The sequence below is a fragment of the Dipodomys merriami genome, unplaced genomic scaffold (genome assembly GCF_024711535.1).
Source record: "Dipodomys merriami isolate MVZ:Mamm:240054 unplaced genomic scaffold, mDipMer1.0.p SCAF_31, whole genome shotgun sequence".
In the NCBI taxonomy this organism is placed as follows: domain Eukaryota; kingdom Metazoa; phylum Chordata; class Mammalia; order Rodentia; family Heteromyidae; genus Dipodomys; species Dipodomys merriami.
In genome coordinates, this window is record NW_027204604.1 from 7,209,639 (window position 1) to 7,226,195 (window position 16,557).

The 16,557-nt window shown below is 40.5% G+C and overlaps 1 protein-coding gene across 2 annotated transcripts in view; it reads right to left on the reverse strand.

The window, feature by feature from the left end:
- Hsd11b1 (hydroxysteroid 11-beta dehydrogenase 1) overlaps positions 1-16,557 on the reverse strand; it is a 47,795-nt gene that overhangs the window by 21,350 nt on the left and 9,888 nt on the right. Inside the window, exons 2-6 of one of the 2 annotated variants that reach the window (XM_070041592.1) lie at positions 13,169-13,220; positions 9,528-9,641; positions 8,606-8,736; positions 7,560-7,671; positions 7,249-7,434 (exon numbers count right to left, since the gene is read on the reverse strand). In XM_070041592.1, the coding sequence (XP_069897693.1) occupies positions 7,249-7,434; positions 7,560-7,671; positions 8,606-8,736; positions 9,528-9,641; positions 13,169-13,220 (595 nt within the window). The remainder of the gene's footprint in view (positions 1-7,248; positions 7,435-7,559; positions 7,672-8,605; positions 8,737-9,527; positions 9,642-13,168; positions 13,221-16,557) is intronic. The other variant, XM_070041593.1, reaches the window with a different exon arrangement.

Below are 16,557 nucleotides of genomic sequence, written 5' to 3' on the forward strand. Positions count from 1 at the left end.
CATTGTTAAAGTGCATGTGCAGTACAGCTGGTGTTGTTCCCTGGTCAAGCTCTATTTGCCTTTCTATTACTGATTACGATTGTCTGGAATGCTAACAGCTTGATAAAAAGCCATGAGAAACCAAGCAGGGTCACTGTTTTCCCCAGAGGCACGGTGTGCAGGTGCTCAGTACGTGGATGTCTGAGCCATTTCAGTGCACATATGAGCATAGATGATATATTTATAATATACATACACATTTTATACACATATGTACATATACATGTATATACTCATATATAAGTATATGCATCTATATTATATATTCTGACAAAGCATGGTATATGCATGTATGAAATATCATGGTGAAAAAATACACATTTTAACAAAAAACAGATATTAGGAAGTTGAAACATAGCTTTTCTGAGGTATAGGTAGGAACCTGGGGGAAGGGGAAGGATGAACAAAGATGGGGAAGGAAATTAAATGTAAATACTTTATGTACACATGTGAGGATGGAACAAAGACTGGTTTGGGAAAAGAGAGGGGAGAAGGGAAAATGATTGAGATAGGGATTGTGATCAAGATGCATTGTATCCACAAATGACATGTGAAAAGGAGCCTCCTTGTGCAGCTAACGGATGCTGATCAAAAATAATAAAGTAAAACGTTCCATCATGTCACTTCGTATAATGCCAAGAACCCAAAGAAGTCATCATCAACTTAGTCACACATTCAGGTACAGGAACATTTATTGTAGTGTGTGTTTTTTTTTTTCATGTGAAAACATTGGAAGCAGCGTAAATGTCTGACATTTAGATAGATATCTATAGCTATATGTCTATCTTTGGAAATAACACACCTACTTCTATAAGACGATGACTGGTTTTTATGTTCAGATTTAAACTTTTCCTCATTTTCCAAATTTTCACTGTGTCTATGTATAACTTTTTTTTTTTTTTTTGTCATAGGGACGTCTTTAAAAGTTGATAGGAGGGCTGGGAATGCAGCTTAGTGGTAGAGTGCTTGCCTAGTATACATGCAGTCCTGGGTTCAATTTCTCAGTATCACATAAACAGAAAAAGCCAGAAGTGGTGCTGTGGCTCAAGTGGTAGATTGCTAGCCTTGAGCAAAAGAAGCTCAGGGACAGTGCCCAGGCCCTAAATTCAAGCCCCAGGACTGGCAGAAAAAAAAAAAAGTTGATACGAGCCTTGCTTTTTCTTGCAGTTTACATTTTATTTATAATTTTCTGTTTTGTTTAGTTTAGGAGAATATTTCCCTATGATAGCTCAGGTTGTCCTTGAACTTGCTAGATAGCCCAAGGTGAAATTAAACTAGTAATCTTTGTGTCTCAACTTTATAAGTGCTTGAATTACGGGCATATTTCACTATGTCTGGCTATTTATAGTCTTATAAGAAATTTATTTAATAAATTCTTTGCTTCTTGCTATCTTTTAAATATAATCTTATTATGTGTTATACTTTTTGTTAAGAAAACTAAATTGGGAACATACAGCATCTGAAATTCATCTAATTATGTATTTCTTTTCTTAAGATTTATTTTATATTTACTTATTTCCAAAGTGTTGTCAGACACCTTAGTGAGTAGACATAAAGACACAAATGATGACACAAGCTTGGTATTTTATCCCAGAAGTACACTTGAATGAAACCTACTGTTTAGCAATTAAGAACCTTTACAACTAAAGCTCCATCAGTCTCTTAAGGGATGATCTTGGGGCAATGGTCATGGACAGCTATCTAGTTTTCTCAACCTGAACTAAATTATAACTATGTTTATTAGAGAGTCTCTTCCTCTGTTTACAACTCTCACTCTGCCCCTTCATTTGGGGGAGGTAGATACAACATAAAATTCTTAAGAGAATCAGGCAGGTTCTACCTAAGTCCCTCAGTTTTTGCCCAAATATAATGTCTTCATTTTGGACAGCAAGAACACCCAGGATTTGTGTGCTCTTGATGTTGATTCTTACTTCTTATTGTTAACCTTCTTCCAGGTCCTACAAATGTGTACCTCTCCACACAGACGCCTTGTATTGCATGCTTTCCCTTCCACCTGTCAGCAGTCCAACCCCGTGGCCATCTCCAGGTGTGTAACCACTTCCACTCATCTTGGAAATAGTACCCTGGAGAATTACTTCTGGGGTAATTTAGATTTAAGGGCAAAACTACACTTTTTTCCCATAGAACAGTAAGAACAGTTTCAACCAGGGACAAATTGCTGCTTTCGGCTCTAGTTCCAAGATCCTTTCAGAGCTTAGATTTTAGCCCTTCGCCACCACCCACCACATCCCCCATGGCACAACCAAACAACCATACATTGACAAGTTGGCTCACCTTTCAGGAAGGAGTGGGTGCTAGAGCTGAAGTTAGGATGAGATTAACATCTGTACATTCTTGTCTTTATACAAAGCAACATTATGGACATTCCAAATCCTGTTAGTTGATACATGTAATTGAGAAACCCTGTTTTTCTTCCCTCCTCCTCTAACCCCATAATACTGAATTCTCCAAATTGGTTTTGACCACACAGGCAGCCCTCACCTGACAAATAGATTAGAGTTCAATAATTCACTTCATTCCTTGGTGTGAGGTTTCCTACTAAAACATTTTAATGAGATATTTTCTCTGGTTAGTCAACTCAAAAAAACTACATAATTACATTGTTAAAATAGTATGTAACAATGTTGCAAATGAGCAAATCAGAAAAGAGAGGCATTGAGATGGGTTTGGGAAGACGGTGAGTCTGATCAAGGGATACTGGACGCATATATGGACATATTACAATGAAACCTACTTGTATAATTAATTGATGGTAATAAAAATGTGGAAAAATAGGAAAGGGAATGCATCTGAATAGGACAAAACATTATATATATATATTTATATATGTATATATACATATATGTATATTTTGAAAGTTGATTTATTTTTAAAAGACTTCTTTGGAGAAAAATGAATAGATAAATAAGACACTTGTGGAGTTTCCAAAGAGGTCTGAATATTTAGAGGTTGTGGGCAAGTTTGACATTCTTTTTGCTGTATTTTCATTTTGAATGTTTGAGAAACTCAGTCTTAGGCTAGAGATGTTGCTCAAGTGGTAGAGCACCTTCCTAGCAAACATGAGATCCTATATTCTAACTCCAGTACTAGCAAACTAAACGAAACAGAACAAAACAATGACAAAGACTTAAAGAGAAATCCAGTCCTTTATTTTGTCTAGTTTTGCTTTGAAATACATCTTTGATTTTCCTTGATACAAAAAAAAAAGTGAGTGCTCTGCACTCACATTTGCCTAGCATTCTATTATTATTATTTTTGTTGTTGTTATTGTTATTATAGTGTTAGGGTAACTCGAAACCAAAAGAGTAAAATAGAGAGGAAGTAGGTTTTCTAAAGGCAGCCTATCAAAATGTAGCAGAAGCATGGAGGAGCTGGCTCAGCCTGAAAAAGGCTATAAGGTAGGGAGATAAGCTGACATTGACAGGAGAAAGGGGCAGACAGATGACAGATTTGCCCATAGCTTTACTGCAGGGACACAAAGGGCAAACTAAATGCTCTGTTCCAGCCATCATGTGTCTAGCCCATATGAGTTGGGGTTCACAAAGCCAAGGGACTAAAAAAAATGGAATCAGCTTTACCTACAATTCAACCTAAGAAGACTCATTTTGAATAATCATAGATTTAAAAAGCAACCTTTTTTTCCCCAGATCTTTTCAAATGTTCTCTGCCCAATCCAGTAATTATTTTGGAAGTCAAATTCAAGTATTAATATCTCTCTTTCAGTTTACTTAACAAACACTGTCTTGTCATTTTCTTTTCATTCTTTCTATTCTTCAGCTGCTGTATCTAGTATTTACTGCCTGGTGGAAGATGTTTTGATTTTGTGATAGACCTTTAATGTGAGGGTGTGGATCTGGGGAAAGTGTGTGTGTGTGTGTGTGTGTGTGTGTGTGTGTGTGTGTGTGTGTGTGTGTGTGTGTGTGTGTGTGTGTGTGTGTGTGTGTGTAGTGCACATGTGGGACGTTTGAAGGGCATTTTCTCTAGCCTTTTTGTGTTACTTCGCATAGGTGATATGGAAGAATGATTAGCGGTTTAGCAATGCCAATATCCATTATGGAAGTGAAACATCTTCTTTTTACTTGGATGTAGATCTACTTTGAATAAGCAGTTTATGTATAGCCAGCTGTAGCATAAGAGAAGAATACAGATTTCAGGTTGTACCCTTTTTTCTCCATTTTTTCTAGCTATAATAGATTAAAAAATAAGCCAGCTTAGACATATAGGTGAAAAATAACCCCAGAGGGATGGTGGTTCTGAGATAGAAGGGTTCTTAGATAGCTGTATGGGACAGAGCTATAATACATCCCTGAGCTGTCTACCCTGACATGTTTCATGGGGCTCAGAGAAATTTAGATTTGCTTAAGGCATTGTAAATTTGAATTTTTGTAATAGTAGCTAGAGTATGTCTTAATAGCACATGATAGAAGGAGGGGAGAGTAGTCAATCTAACTAGATGTTACATTTTCAAGAAATCTGATCAGTAGACTATGGATGGACATGCACTATAAGAAGGTGGCCAGAAGCTTTTATATTGTCTCTGTTGATACTAAGGAAGTAGCTGAACCTTAAGAATATCGTATGATTTTCATTCAATTCATGTAACACCTGAAAATGCATTGAGAATAATAATAATAATCATTGCTATTCAATAAAAACTTAATTCATTCCCTAGAAGAAATGATTAAATGCCACCCCAATACTCTTTTGCTGAACTTAGTTAATATTTAATATCCTGTGTTTGTAGAGTTCAGGTTTTAAGAAGGAAGGATTAGGGGCTGGGTATGAGGCTTAGTGATAGAGTGTTTGCTTAGTATACATGAAGCCCTGGGTTCGATTCCTCAGTATCACATAAATAGAAGAAGAAAAAAAGAAGGAATAATTAATGAACATGTTCAAAAGAATACATCATGGAACACAGAATTATTCTTTAGTTAGGGAGAGAATACAATGTGTAGATACTGTGTGAGTTCACACACATGCTTCAAAAGAAAAAGAGCTAAACTTTAAGTTATATTGACAACAGAAACTGGGGAAAGTAGTACACCTAAATTTCCATATCCCAGAGTTCACGGAAATTACCAAGTGTCATTTCATAGCTGTAAATGATATATAGGAAACAAGGGATATCAATTTTCTTTTTTCCTTTTTCCTTTTTCTTTTTTGCCAGTCCTGGGGCTTGAACTTAGGGCCAGGGCACTGCCCCTGAGCTTCTTTTGCTCAAGGCTAGCACTCTACCACTTGAGCCACAGTGCCATTTCTGCCCTTTTCTGTTTATATGGTACTAAGAAATGGAACCCAAGGCTTCATGCATGCTAGGCAAGCACTCTACCACTAAGCCACATTCCCAGTCATTATCAAATGTTGATTATGCCTCTGGGCTTCTGCAAGAATTCTTATTCTTTCCAAGCATATGTAGATTGAGTATGCTATAAAAGTTAACTTCTCCAACAGAAAGGGAAACATCCTTTGCCTAGAGTACATATTGGATTTAATCAACTGAAGTCATTAAAGCCACTTACACCAGGACTGTGAGGGTTTTGGCCAATGCCCTGGATGGGTTGGGGATGTGCCCAGCACCCTCCCACTCAGTATGCATCTGGAAGCTCCCCCTTCCTTTCAGTGCAAGAGAGTCTGGCTGGGGAGGGGTGAGGCGTCTGTGTTGGCCGGGAAGCACAGGGATGCATATCAATCACTCTGTTTGGCGGGTAGCAAAAACACATTACCCCTTTACTGAGTCACGATGCTGGCCTTTCCTCAGCCGGAAAGGGGAACCTCTTTACTGCATGGATAGTGCTATTACCTTCAGTCAGAACTGGTATTTGCAAAGTATTTCACAGTTTACAGAATCTTCTAGATCATTTGTTTTCACATTGCTAGGAACTACATTTAGATAGCAGATTCTGATGTGCTGTTTGGATCATCCAAACACATCTTTCTGATTCAAGAGCAGAGATATGTAGAACTTCCCTCTTGGATGCATGATGAAATAGGCCAAAGAATCTCCCAAGCCAGAAACTCTCTGACTTTATTATTTTTTTTAATGGTAACATTTTCTAATGTTACTACTATCATTTTATCAGGAACATCACCCCGCAGAAATCTCTTCATGAATATTTCTCTGTCCATGTTTCCTACCTTTCCACCCTACTTAGTTGGTTGTTTAAACTGTCAAGGGAGAATATCCTGTTAATTCTTTTTGTTTTTTTTTAATGGTTGGGGACTGTACCCAGAACTTCATGTATGCTAGCCAAGTTGTCTACCTCCAAGCCACATTCCCAACCCCAAACTTTGTTTTCTTTCTTCCTTTTTTTTTTTTTTTTTTGTGGTCCAGTCGTGGGGCCTGAACTCTGGGCCTGGGCGCTGTCCCTCAGCTCTTCAGCTCAAGGCTAGCGCTCTACCAGTTGAGCCACAGCCCCACTTCAGGCTTTTTTCTTTTTGCTTTTGTGGTGCTGAGGAATCGAACCCAGGGTCTCAGGCATGCAAGGCAAGTGCTTTACCACTGAGCCACCTTCCCAGCCCCAAACTTTGTTTTCTACCTTTCACTATTGTCTTTGATACTGTTGACTTCATTTTGCCCTAGCTATATGTTGTCAAAGCATTTCAATTCCCACTTCTACTTTTGAACCCATTAAAATCACCAACATATGGCTCTTAGGTTATGAAGGAAGCAAAGCCATGTGTATCCTATTTGGAAGGCCAGGAGAATCAGTAACTCTAGCAGCCTCTCCACGTGTTCTTTTCCTTGTCTGTTGATCACAGATGATCAGGTGTCCCCGGGGTACCCTGAATGACTACTTTCTCTCAGTCACTTTTAGGGATTTTGTAGCCCACTTACTTTTATTTTCCTACTTCTTCACAACTCACTAGTTCTATTAGCAGTATCTCTTTTAGTCCATCTGTATGCCCCTACCGAGTTTACCTACCCAGGTCCTAAATTAGTAAATCCGCCTCTCTGTACATATCTGTGAATCATCTTTTGCTTAGTATCACTGTGAGCATTTCAACTCCAAGTTTATACAATGTTATCAGTATTGATGACAGTAATTTCACGTCTCCTTTCACTGATTCAGCTTAATTAGGGTTACTGATTTGCATTCAAATTCTCCAAAATGCCAGGGGATAGAAATTTATGCTCCCCACACATTTTTTTGACTCCCTACCTTCCACATGGATCCCGGCCCCACTCACCAGCCATTGAAGAGACAACAGCGATGCTTCCATTGCTTTGCTTCAGCATGGGCAAGGCGGCTACGGTTAGGACCACGTAACTGAAAAAGTTGACCTCCATGCTTTTTCGCACATAGTGGATATCATCATGAAAAGGACTCAATGAAGAGTTGGTGATGTGGTTGAGAATAAGCATGTCTAGTCCTCCTGCAAGAGATGGCTATGTTCAGAGAAACCATCTGGGGTTGGTCCCTTTCACTTCCCCTACCAAATGCTTTAGGGTGACTTTCAAAAGTGAAGTCCAGAGAAGCAAAGAGGAGAAACAACCTTACCCAGGAGTTTTCCTGCTTTAGCAACAAATTGTTCTGCAAATGCCATGTCTTCCATGGTGCCAGCAATGTAGTGTGCTGAGGCTGCGCCAAGTTCTAGGCAGTGGGATACCACCTGCAGAGACACGACAGAAATGGTGTCAGTCTTGTAGACTTCTCTGTGCAGTTTGAAGTAACTGGAGCTGAAATTAGTTTGCTTACAGCTTTGATTGGATAAGAAATGGTGTGTGTGTATGTACGTGCGTGCATACGCTGCTACTAGGCTAGTGCTTGAGTCACAGCTCTACTTTCAGCTGATTGGTGGTTAATTGGAGATAAGTGTCTCACAGACTTTCCTGTCTAGGCTGGCTTTGAGCTGTGAGCCTCAGATCTCATCCTCCTAAGTAGCTAGGATTACAGGTGTGAGCCCATGGCACCCTGCTGTGGATTTCCAATCATACTGTCATAATCATTGTCTTCTGACTGAAATATATTTTTGAAACATGATGGGATTTAAATAGATAAATCATGTCTGTGCTGGGGTTTTAGGTCCATGAATTATACTCATGTGGGGTTTGTAAATACATGTTCCTGACTGCATTGCGGGCATGGGTACTTGTTACTGTGCCTATAATTCTGGGATTGTGAGTGTTAGTACATCCTTGGACTTGTGAATCTGTGAGAAGGTATTTGCCTGAGAGTCTACATGGGCATGAGACATGTATTCATGAGCAGGTACTGAAAATTCAGTATCTGAACATAGGTCTCTGTGATTCCATGGGTAAATGTTGGTGAATAGGTGTGAAGCTGAATGAATATGCAATGCGTGTGTGCACACACACAGTTGAGGGGTGTAGGAATGAATATTTCTATATTGTTACGAATATGTAAACCTGGATATGAAAGTGTATAATTGACAGGAAGTGGGAGAGAGAGAGAGAGAGAGAGAGAGAGAGAGAGAGAGAGAGAGAAGGGAGGGGGAGAGAGAAGGGAGGGGGAGAGACAGAGAGACACTAGTTCTGTATCTATATAAGTATATATGAGAACATAAGTGGGCAAAGAACCATCACCTTTTGTAGAGTTTCTTTTGACCTTGCTGTCACCACCACATGGGCCCCCATTTTTGCCAGATGATAAGCTATTTCTCTTCCAATCCCCTTGCTGGCCCCTGTCACAATCACTTTCTTTCCTTGGAGCATCTCTAGAACACCAGAAAAGGAAGTGAGAACCATCCTTGAGCTGGCAGCAGCATTTCTTCTCCCTCTCAGGATATGGGCAGCCTCGTTCTACTTTCCATCTCTAAAGGTTCTGAACTCAGACCACTTTGTCTAAAACTGTAAATCACTGAAAAAGCAATTCAAGTCATTCATAAACATGTTCTAAAGTGGGGTTTTGGCCTGGTTAATGAAAAAATCTAAGCCTTCCCACTGTCATTTCTCAAAATATCCATGTGCAGAGATCCTAAGAACAAGGTCAGAAAGGTCATGGTTCAGTTAAAATGCTGGCATTCTAGACAGTTCTGAACTCATCTAATTTTACGCAACTGAAAAGGAAATTTTGAAAGCAATCAAAAGACACGTGTTTATAGGAAGTCCAGGGGTTTTCTCTCACTTCTACTTAGCCATCAACTTTAGCGTCCATTTTTTTAAACTTCCCAATTACCAGTCTCTCCATAAAGCCCAGTTCTTTGGCTGATTGTAAATTTGAGTATTGCCTTCATTTGTGTCAATTTGAAACCTTTGTCCATTAAGGATGCGTACTTATTTGGCAAGATTTTGACAGCATGATTATCCCTCCTCACACCTTTCCTGCCCACAATTCGTGGATAGCCTGGAGGACACAGAGATACAGATTCCCCTCATTCTTCCCCACCCCCACTTTTTTTTTTTATTGTCAACTAAGGATCATGAACATATCTTGATCCTTAGGAACACTTTAGCAACTCTGTGTTTTCTAGCCTATTCCTCCCAAATTAGACATATTGGTACTTACCTGGTTTGAATTCTTCATTTTCAGAATAGTAGTAGAAGGCCAAGAAGAGCACCAGAAGAGAGAGCACATATTTGTTCATAAAAGCCATCAGACAGGGAACTGGCCCAAGGAGTCCTGTAGGACACACAGAGAGAACCTACTGAGCTTTCCACAACCTCCTAGGCAGGCAGCAGCCTCTGAATTGTGACATCAGGGACGGGGGAGGCTGGAGTAGTCTCAAGGCAGTGCTAGCCAATTTCCCTGTCAGAGCAGCGATTGGCTTTGGGTGGGATCCCATTCGTCCCTGGCAGCCTGCGTGGTAGATTTCATAATGGACAATGTTTACTCCATTTCATTGAGCAAGAGGAGACATCCAGATGGCCAAGCTCATGGCTGTGCAGGATTGGATTCCTGAGCATCCCTCCCCCCCCCCATCCCCACCCCGGCATCTCCTTCTTGACACCATTTATACCAGGGATCAATGGCCTTTCAAAAGTGGTTTTTCAAAGGGAGGGAAAGAGAGGGAGAGAGGGAGAAAGAGAGACAGAAAGAGAGAGAGAGGGGGAGAGAGAGAGAGAGAGAGAGAGAGAGAGAGAGAGAGAGAGAGAGAGAGAGAGAGAGAGAGAGAGAATGTGGAGTTTTTGGAGAAATGTGAGTAATAGCAAAGAGAGCCAAAGAGAGCCAAATCTCACTCTCAGCCCCACCCCCCAGTCGGAAGCAATTAAAAATAACAGCACAAAACAGCAAAATAAACTCAAGGGGGAAAAAAAAGAAGTGCACATCTTAGGAGATAAAAATAAATAAAAGTAAACAAGCCTTATAAGCCTCACACTCAAGTTCAATGGCAAAGTATTACAACATCAAAGGGAAATTGCAATCCAGCCAGAACCCAGATGGCGGGAAACCCAAGACTAGTTCAAGACTCTCAGGCAAGTGCAACAGAACATACACTTATGACTTTAACAGGGAATAAAGAAGTAATGAGTGCCAAAAAAAAAAAAAAGCTCTAAGCTATTAAACTGGGTCGCGCAAATGCTATGGAGGGACAAGAAACATGGAAAGGGTGCTGGGGTGAAGAGACCCGTATAGAAGGAAAGAATGGATGGATTCCCAATGACCCAGGGAAAAATGGATTTAGTAATTATAAGAGGGCCAAGAGGAGGAACCTCCTAGCAACTTATTATCAGAGACCACGTAGAAATAACCACATCAGTATATCTATATTAAGATTTCTTTAGGGTCTACTCTTATTAGAGGAAGACAAAGGCGCAATGCCTATGTGTATCTGATCACATAAAATAATATTGATTGAAATGGAAAAAAGGCTTCTTTAAGTTTAATCCCCAAAGAAAGAGTTTAAGATGTGCCATTGTTAAATTCTTCAACTAGCCCCATCATGAAAATTACCCTGCCACAAAGCAAATCTTGAATTCTGCAAGTTACTCATAATAAAGCAGGAAAAAAAAACAATAACATTAAAAATGTGACAATAAGAATGAGTCTAAGTTCTTTGGAGGATGATGAGATTGGGGATGGAGGGAGAGCTGGAATTTACACAAAGCTAAGAGGAATGGAGTTATGATCCTAAATACAGTATCTGGAAACATTCAGTGAATTTTTAATTCAGAGTCAGAGAAAATAATTTAAGACCCAGAGGAGATGAAACAATTTGTCAACAAAGGCTCCCAGCTGTGAGGTTCACTTCCAGAAAACAATGATGATTTGAGAACAGTGAGAGCTAGTTAGAACTCAAGGTTCAAGGAGGACAGAGACAGGAAAAAGATCAAAGGCAAGTAAAAATTAGGTTACATACTGTCTGAACTGCCAGATATATTTGCATAATTTTATAAAAGACTTCATGCTACCAAGCCGTATTACAAACCAGATTTCATTTTCATCCTTACAGGAAGAAAGTATAAGGTTTATTTTTTTCTAATCTTACATGACTAACAGTGAAATTATGTGGAGTTTTGCTTTAAAATATCATGACACTGAAATAATAAAAACAGGGGCAGAGTAGGGAAGTTTGTTCTCTACCAAGAACAGAAATAAAGAACCACCATGCTTAGCCTTGAAGAACTTTTGCATGCATCTTTTGTGTGTTGATGTTAATACATTGGAAATTGAGACTGAGTATTTTTAAAATTCAATAATACATAAGCATCCCTTCCATCAGCAGTCAAGGCAATGACATTATCACACACCCTGAAGCCTCTGGAAAAGTTAAATAATGTCTTAGTATGATTATGGAAATAATTTGACCTTTCAAACTCCCAAAAGGGTCTTAGCCACCACACTTTGACTAAATTATGCAACAAACCCAGAATTCACTGCATGCCTGTATTTGCATGGCTGGTTCTCTCATTAGCTTGTAAGCTCCTGGAGAACATAGGTTATTCCTTTTTCATCTCTGCCCTCAGTCTTGTTCCAGATTAGGCATTCAATAAACTTCTGCTGTTTTAATTCAGTTTTTGAGATTCTGTGGCAATAAGAAAATCGCATCTTCCTGGTGCCTGATTCAATCCAGTGAAATTACTAGGATTCAGCACTCTGGTCAGAACAGATCAAACCCATCCCATAAGTGCTCTTCCTGAAATTTTCACCAAATTAAAACAAAACAACAACAAAAAAGCAACAGACAGTAGGAAATGTGATGCTTTCATTAGCGTTTGTTTTGAGCTACATTTCCCCTATTCAGCAAATTCTGTGTGTGTGTGTGTGTGTGTGTGTGCGCACGCGCGCGCGTGCGTGTCTATTGGGGCTTGAACTCAGGGTCTTAAACTCTTGCTGAACTTCATTCAAGGTTGGTTTTCTACCACTTGAGCCACACTTCCATTCTGACTTTTTTGCTGGTTCATTGGAGATAAGTCTTAGGGATTAGGTTGGCTTTAAACCATGTTCCTCAGATCTCAACCTCTTATTAGCCAAGACTACATGTATGAACCACCTGATTCCTGGTTCCAGCATATTCTTTTTGACATAGCAAGGATGCTAGCTGTGGGCTTCACTCTTTGTTACTCCTCTTTTGTCATGCAATGGTCACCTACATTCTAGATCTGGCACTCTTGAACACATTCTAATAGTTTGCAAATACCCAGAGAGAACGGGCATCTCCAGCAGCAGGTGCATGTCAGAACTCTGCCAGTAACTCTCATTTAATCATTCTCACCAGAATAAATGGGCCAAAACCAAATTGCAAGGTGAGAACCATGTAGGTCATGAAGGAGCCAAGGGTCTGTGAGGGATGGGCCAGATTTGCAAGGACAGATAGGAGATAGCAAAAAAAAAAAAAAAAAAAATCCAAGTGGGCCTAGTGTGTGTGTGTGAGAGAGACAGAGAGAGAGATGGGGGGGGGGGGAGAGGTGTGTCATTTCCATGCATTTGGCATAAAATGTAGACCATGAAAACACCTGTCTGTCATTTCAGAGGCGGCAGCTGCAGAAGTTTTCAAGATGATTTGGTGGCTTTGTTTCAGAAAGTGGTCTTTTTCTTTTGGAAACCAATCCTGCTGGAGGCACAGTAGCTGACCTCAGAGTAAAAGGTGGGTGTTCAGAGGCTCTGCTTTGTCTCCCTTGGAGGCTAGCTCCAACACGTTGGAACTGGAAAGGCTTTTACTGTTATGTTATATCAGAATGTAAAACAAAAACAACAAAAACTCTTACCACCCTGTCCAGATTTTAGGAAGTCACAAATCTGTATCATAGCTGCCCAACTCTGTTGGCCAAGACAGAGAAAAGATGATCATTTTATATGTAATCTTTCCAGCAACTGTTCATCTTCTCCTCCCCATCCTCCTTCTCCTGCTCCCTGTATATCCTGACGGGCGAAGTTGGTTCTATTTGTCAATCCTTCTGTATGATCCCATATCCCAACACATTTTCACCTACTGGGAGCTCAGGTCTGGGAGTGAGAGGTAGAGGTGGGATAAATTGCCCTGTGTTTCCCATGTTTTCCTACTTGGCCTGGGTAGCATGTGGCAGGACCACTGGTGGTAGGTTCCTGGCATCTATTTGTGTGGGAGAACCATGAGCCTAATGGTCTGATTCCTTGTTCCACTATGATGGTAGAGCCCTAGATGAGATTAGAGATGCCATTTTTCAGGCTTTTCCTCTGGTCTAGCTTCCAAAGAGAGCCCTTGTCTGAGTATAGAGGCGAGAGGGCCACACAGTTACTAGAAAAAATAAAAAAGACTCCTTGGAAAGTTTTGGTCAAACATAGGCGGCGTAAGGTTGCTTGAGGGAGAGCCCCATACAAGTGAGAGACCATACAATGAGAGCTTGCCTTCCCACACACCCTGCTCAGCAAAGGCCCACCCAGAGCTTTTCCTTAGTCGCTCAGCTCAGCTTTCCGGAAGCACATCCAAGTGGCACTGACAGCCAGATGAGTTTCCTCAGGTGCCAATGGCATCCGCAGTAGATGCTCACACTCTAGCACGGCTGCAGTGAAGGGAGATTCGTTAGCATTAAGGGCCAACGAGGAAGGATCTGAGGGACACTTACCCTTTCTGCTTCCCTCTGGTGGGAAACAGAGTTGGCCAGATTGAACAAACAGCAATATCGGATAGCCAGTTAAATTTGAATCTCGGCTAAACAATGAATACTTTTAAAGGGTCTCGTTATCCCTCTCTTCACGACTGAAAGAGACATATTATACTGAAACATTAGTCATTGTTGATTTGAAAGCCACATTTAACTGGATGTGTTTTACTTGGCAACCTTGGAAGTGACGTAGGGCTTTGGAAACGCTGAGAAGTTCTGCCTTAGGTGTGGACAAAATACCATGGATCACGGCCACTAATACACCATCTTGCCCACCTTTGCCACAATGAGGTCCAGCAGCCTGGCTATGGATAGCCACCTAACAGGGCCTCAGTTGGAAAAGAGAAAAAGATTATATAGCACATGGAGGTTAAGTGGAAGATTCATCTTCTGATACTTATTTAGTTAGGCATTTGCCAGGAGTCAGATACTATAAGTGAAAAAGCAAGGGGAATTCTTTCCAGAAGCAGACAGGCTGGAAACGAATGTATGCAATGTGTCACCTCTGCACTGTTGGAAGTCTACAGTGAGGTGAGAATGTAGAGGAGGAAATAGCCCATCCCATGTGTGGGATGAAGAAAAAAGAGCTGAAATCTTGATGGGTATTGAAGTAGGAGGCAAATGCTGAAGAGTAAGTGAGCAAGGAAGGAGCTGGGCTCCAGGAGTGTGGGGAGGGAGGAGGCTTTGCTTGTGAATATCCCCTGCAGAGGAAGTTGTATGAGAGAACAGAAGGCAGTGTGAAAGAGAATGACATGTTTGGGAAACTGCAAACAGCTCCACATGGCTCATGAGTAGTGGGGTTACATGGAGAAGTCCACAAGGCCATGTATTTTGAGGGTCTTCAGTAGCCATTGCTAGATTCTGTCATTCTGGTGACTTATTTCCAGTCATGAAGTCTCTGAAGTCGTGGCTTCTCCATCCTCTTCCCAGAATGCACTTGTCCGCTGGTTCTTTGCAGGCCCTCTTTGCCCCACGCAGAAAATTATACATATACATACAAACTCTTCAGGCTTATTAGTCCAGTCTACTCCCTCCATCAGCATGGTCTGCCATCCATTCAAAGGCAGCCTTGCATCCAACCTTGCAAGGTTACAGCCCCTTAGAGCTATGTCCACCTAGACTTTTCTAATATGCCTTTTTTTCCCTCTTTGCTTTGGTTTATAACTACCTGGCCCCTCAGTAGCCCTTGGCACTTTTACCACTCCTTTCCTTTGGCCTTGGTCAGTTCATTTTCACTGGGGCTTCTTCCTACTTCTTGGACCGCTCTTTGGTGTTCTTTGTAGATGGTACTTCTCTTTTTTTGATTTGGTCCCGATTAATCTTTATTCTATCCACTCTCTTTGTTTCTTCATTTCCTCTAAGCTATCTCTCTCATTCTCATGCCTTCAGTACTATCTATGCACTAAGCCCTTACAATCTCTCTCTGGGGCAGCATTTTATCCTAGCTTTAGGTAATATGGCCAACTGTTTACTGGACCTCTCCTTTTGAATAGTTCAAATTCAACATGCCAAATGAATTTGATTATTTTTATCTTCAATGAAGTACACTTTATATGCCAGAAAATTATCTCATTTCAAATGTTCAGTAATTTTTAATAACTTTACAGAGTTGGGAACTATCACCACCATAATACTAATTCGGATCATTTTCATCATCCCCCAAAGATCCCTCAAACCTATTTATACTCATTCTCTAGTCTCATCCCTGAATCCAGAGGATCAATAATCTTCTTGTTACTATAAGCTTGTCTTTTCTGTACATGTCATAATGGTGGGTCCACCATTATGATTTTTTTTTTTTTTTTTGCCAGTTCTGAGGCTTGAACTCTGGGCCCTGGCACTGTTCCTGGGTTTCATTTGCTCAAGGCTAGCACATTACCACTTGAACCACAATGCCACTTCTGGCTTTTTTTGAGTAGTTTATTGGAGATAAGAGTCTCATGGACTTTCCTGTCAGGCTGGCTTTGAACCAGGATCCTCAGATCTCAGCATCCTAAGTAGTTAGGATTGTAGATGTGAGCCACCGGTGCCCAGCTCATTGTTATTTTTTGTTTGGCTTTTCCACTTAGCATGTTTTTAAGGTTCTTCCACATAGTGGCTTGGCATGATACTTTATTCTTTCATTATTGCCAAACCATATACCATTGTATGACTCTACCATCTTCTGTTCATGCGTTCATTGGTTTGCTACTATTTGTTTGTCCACTTTCTGTGGCTTAATGAATAGCGCAGCTATAAACATTGTTATAGCAGTCTATGTGGACATATGTTTTTATTCTCTTGGGTTCGTATTCAGGGGTGACACCCTGTGTTACATGATAAATTTATATGTAACTTTTAGAGAACTGCCAAGTTGTCTGGTGATTTTCTTATTTTTGTTTGCTATTTCCTAGTGGTCTCTATTTCAGTTCTTTTTTTTTTTTTTTTTTTTTTTTGTCAGTCGTGGGGCTTGAACACTGAGTCTGGGCACTGTCCCTTAGCTTTTCAGCTCAACGCAAGTGCTCTACCACTTG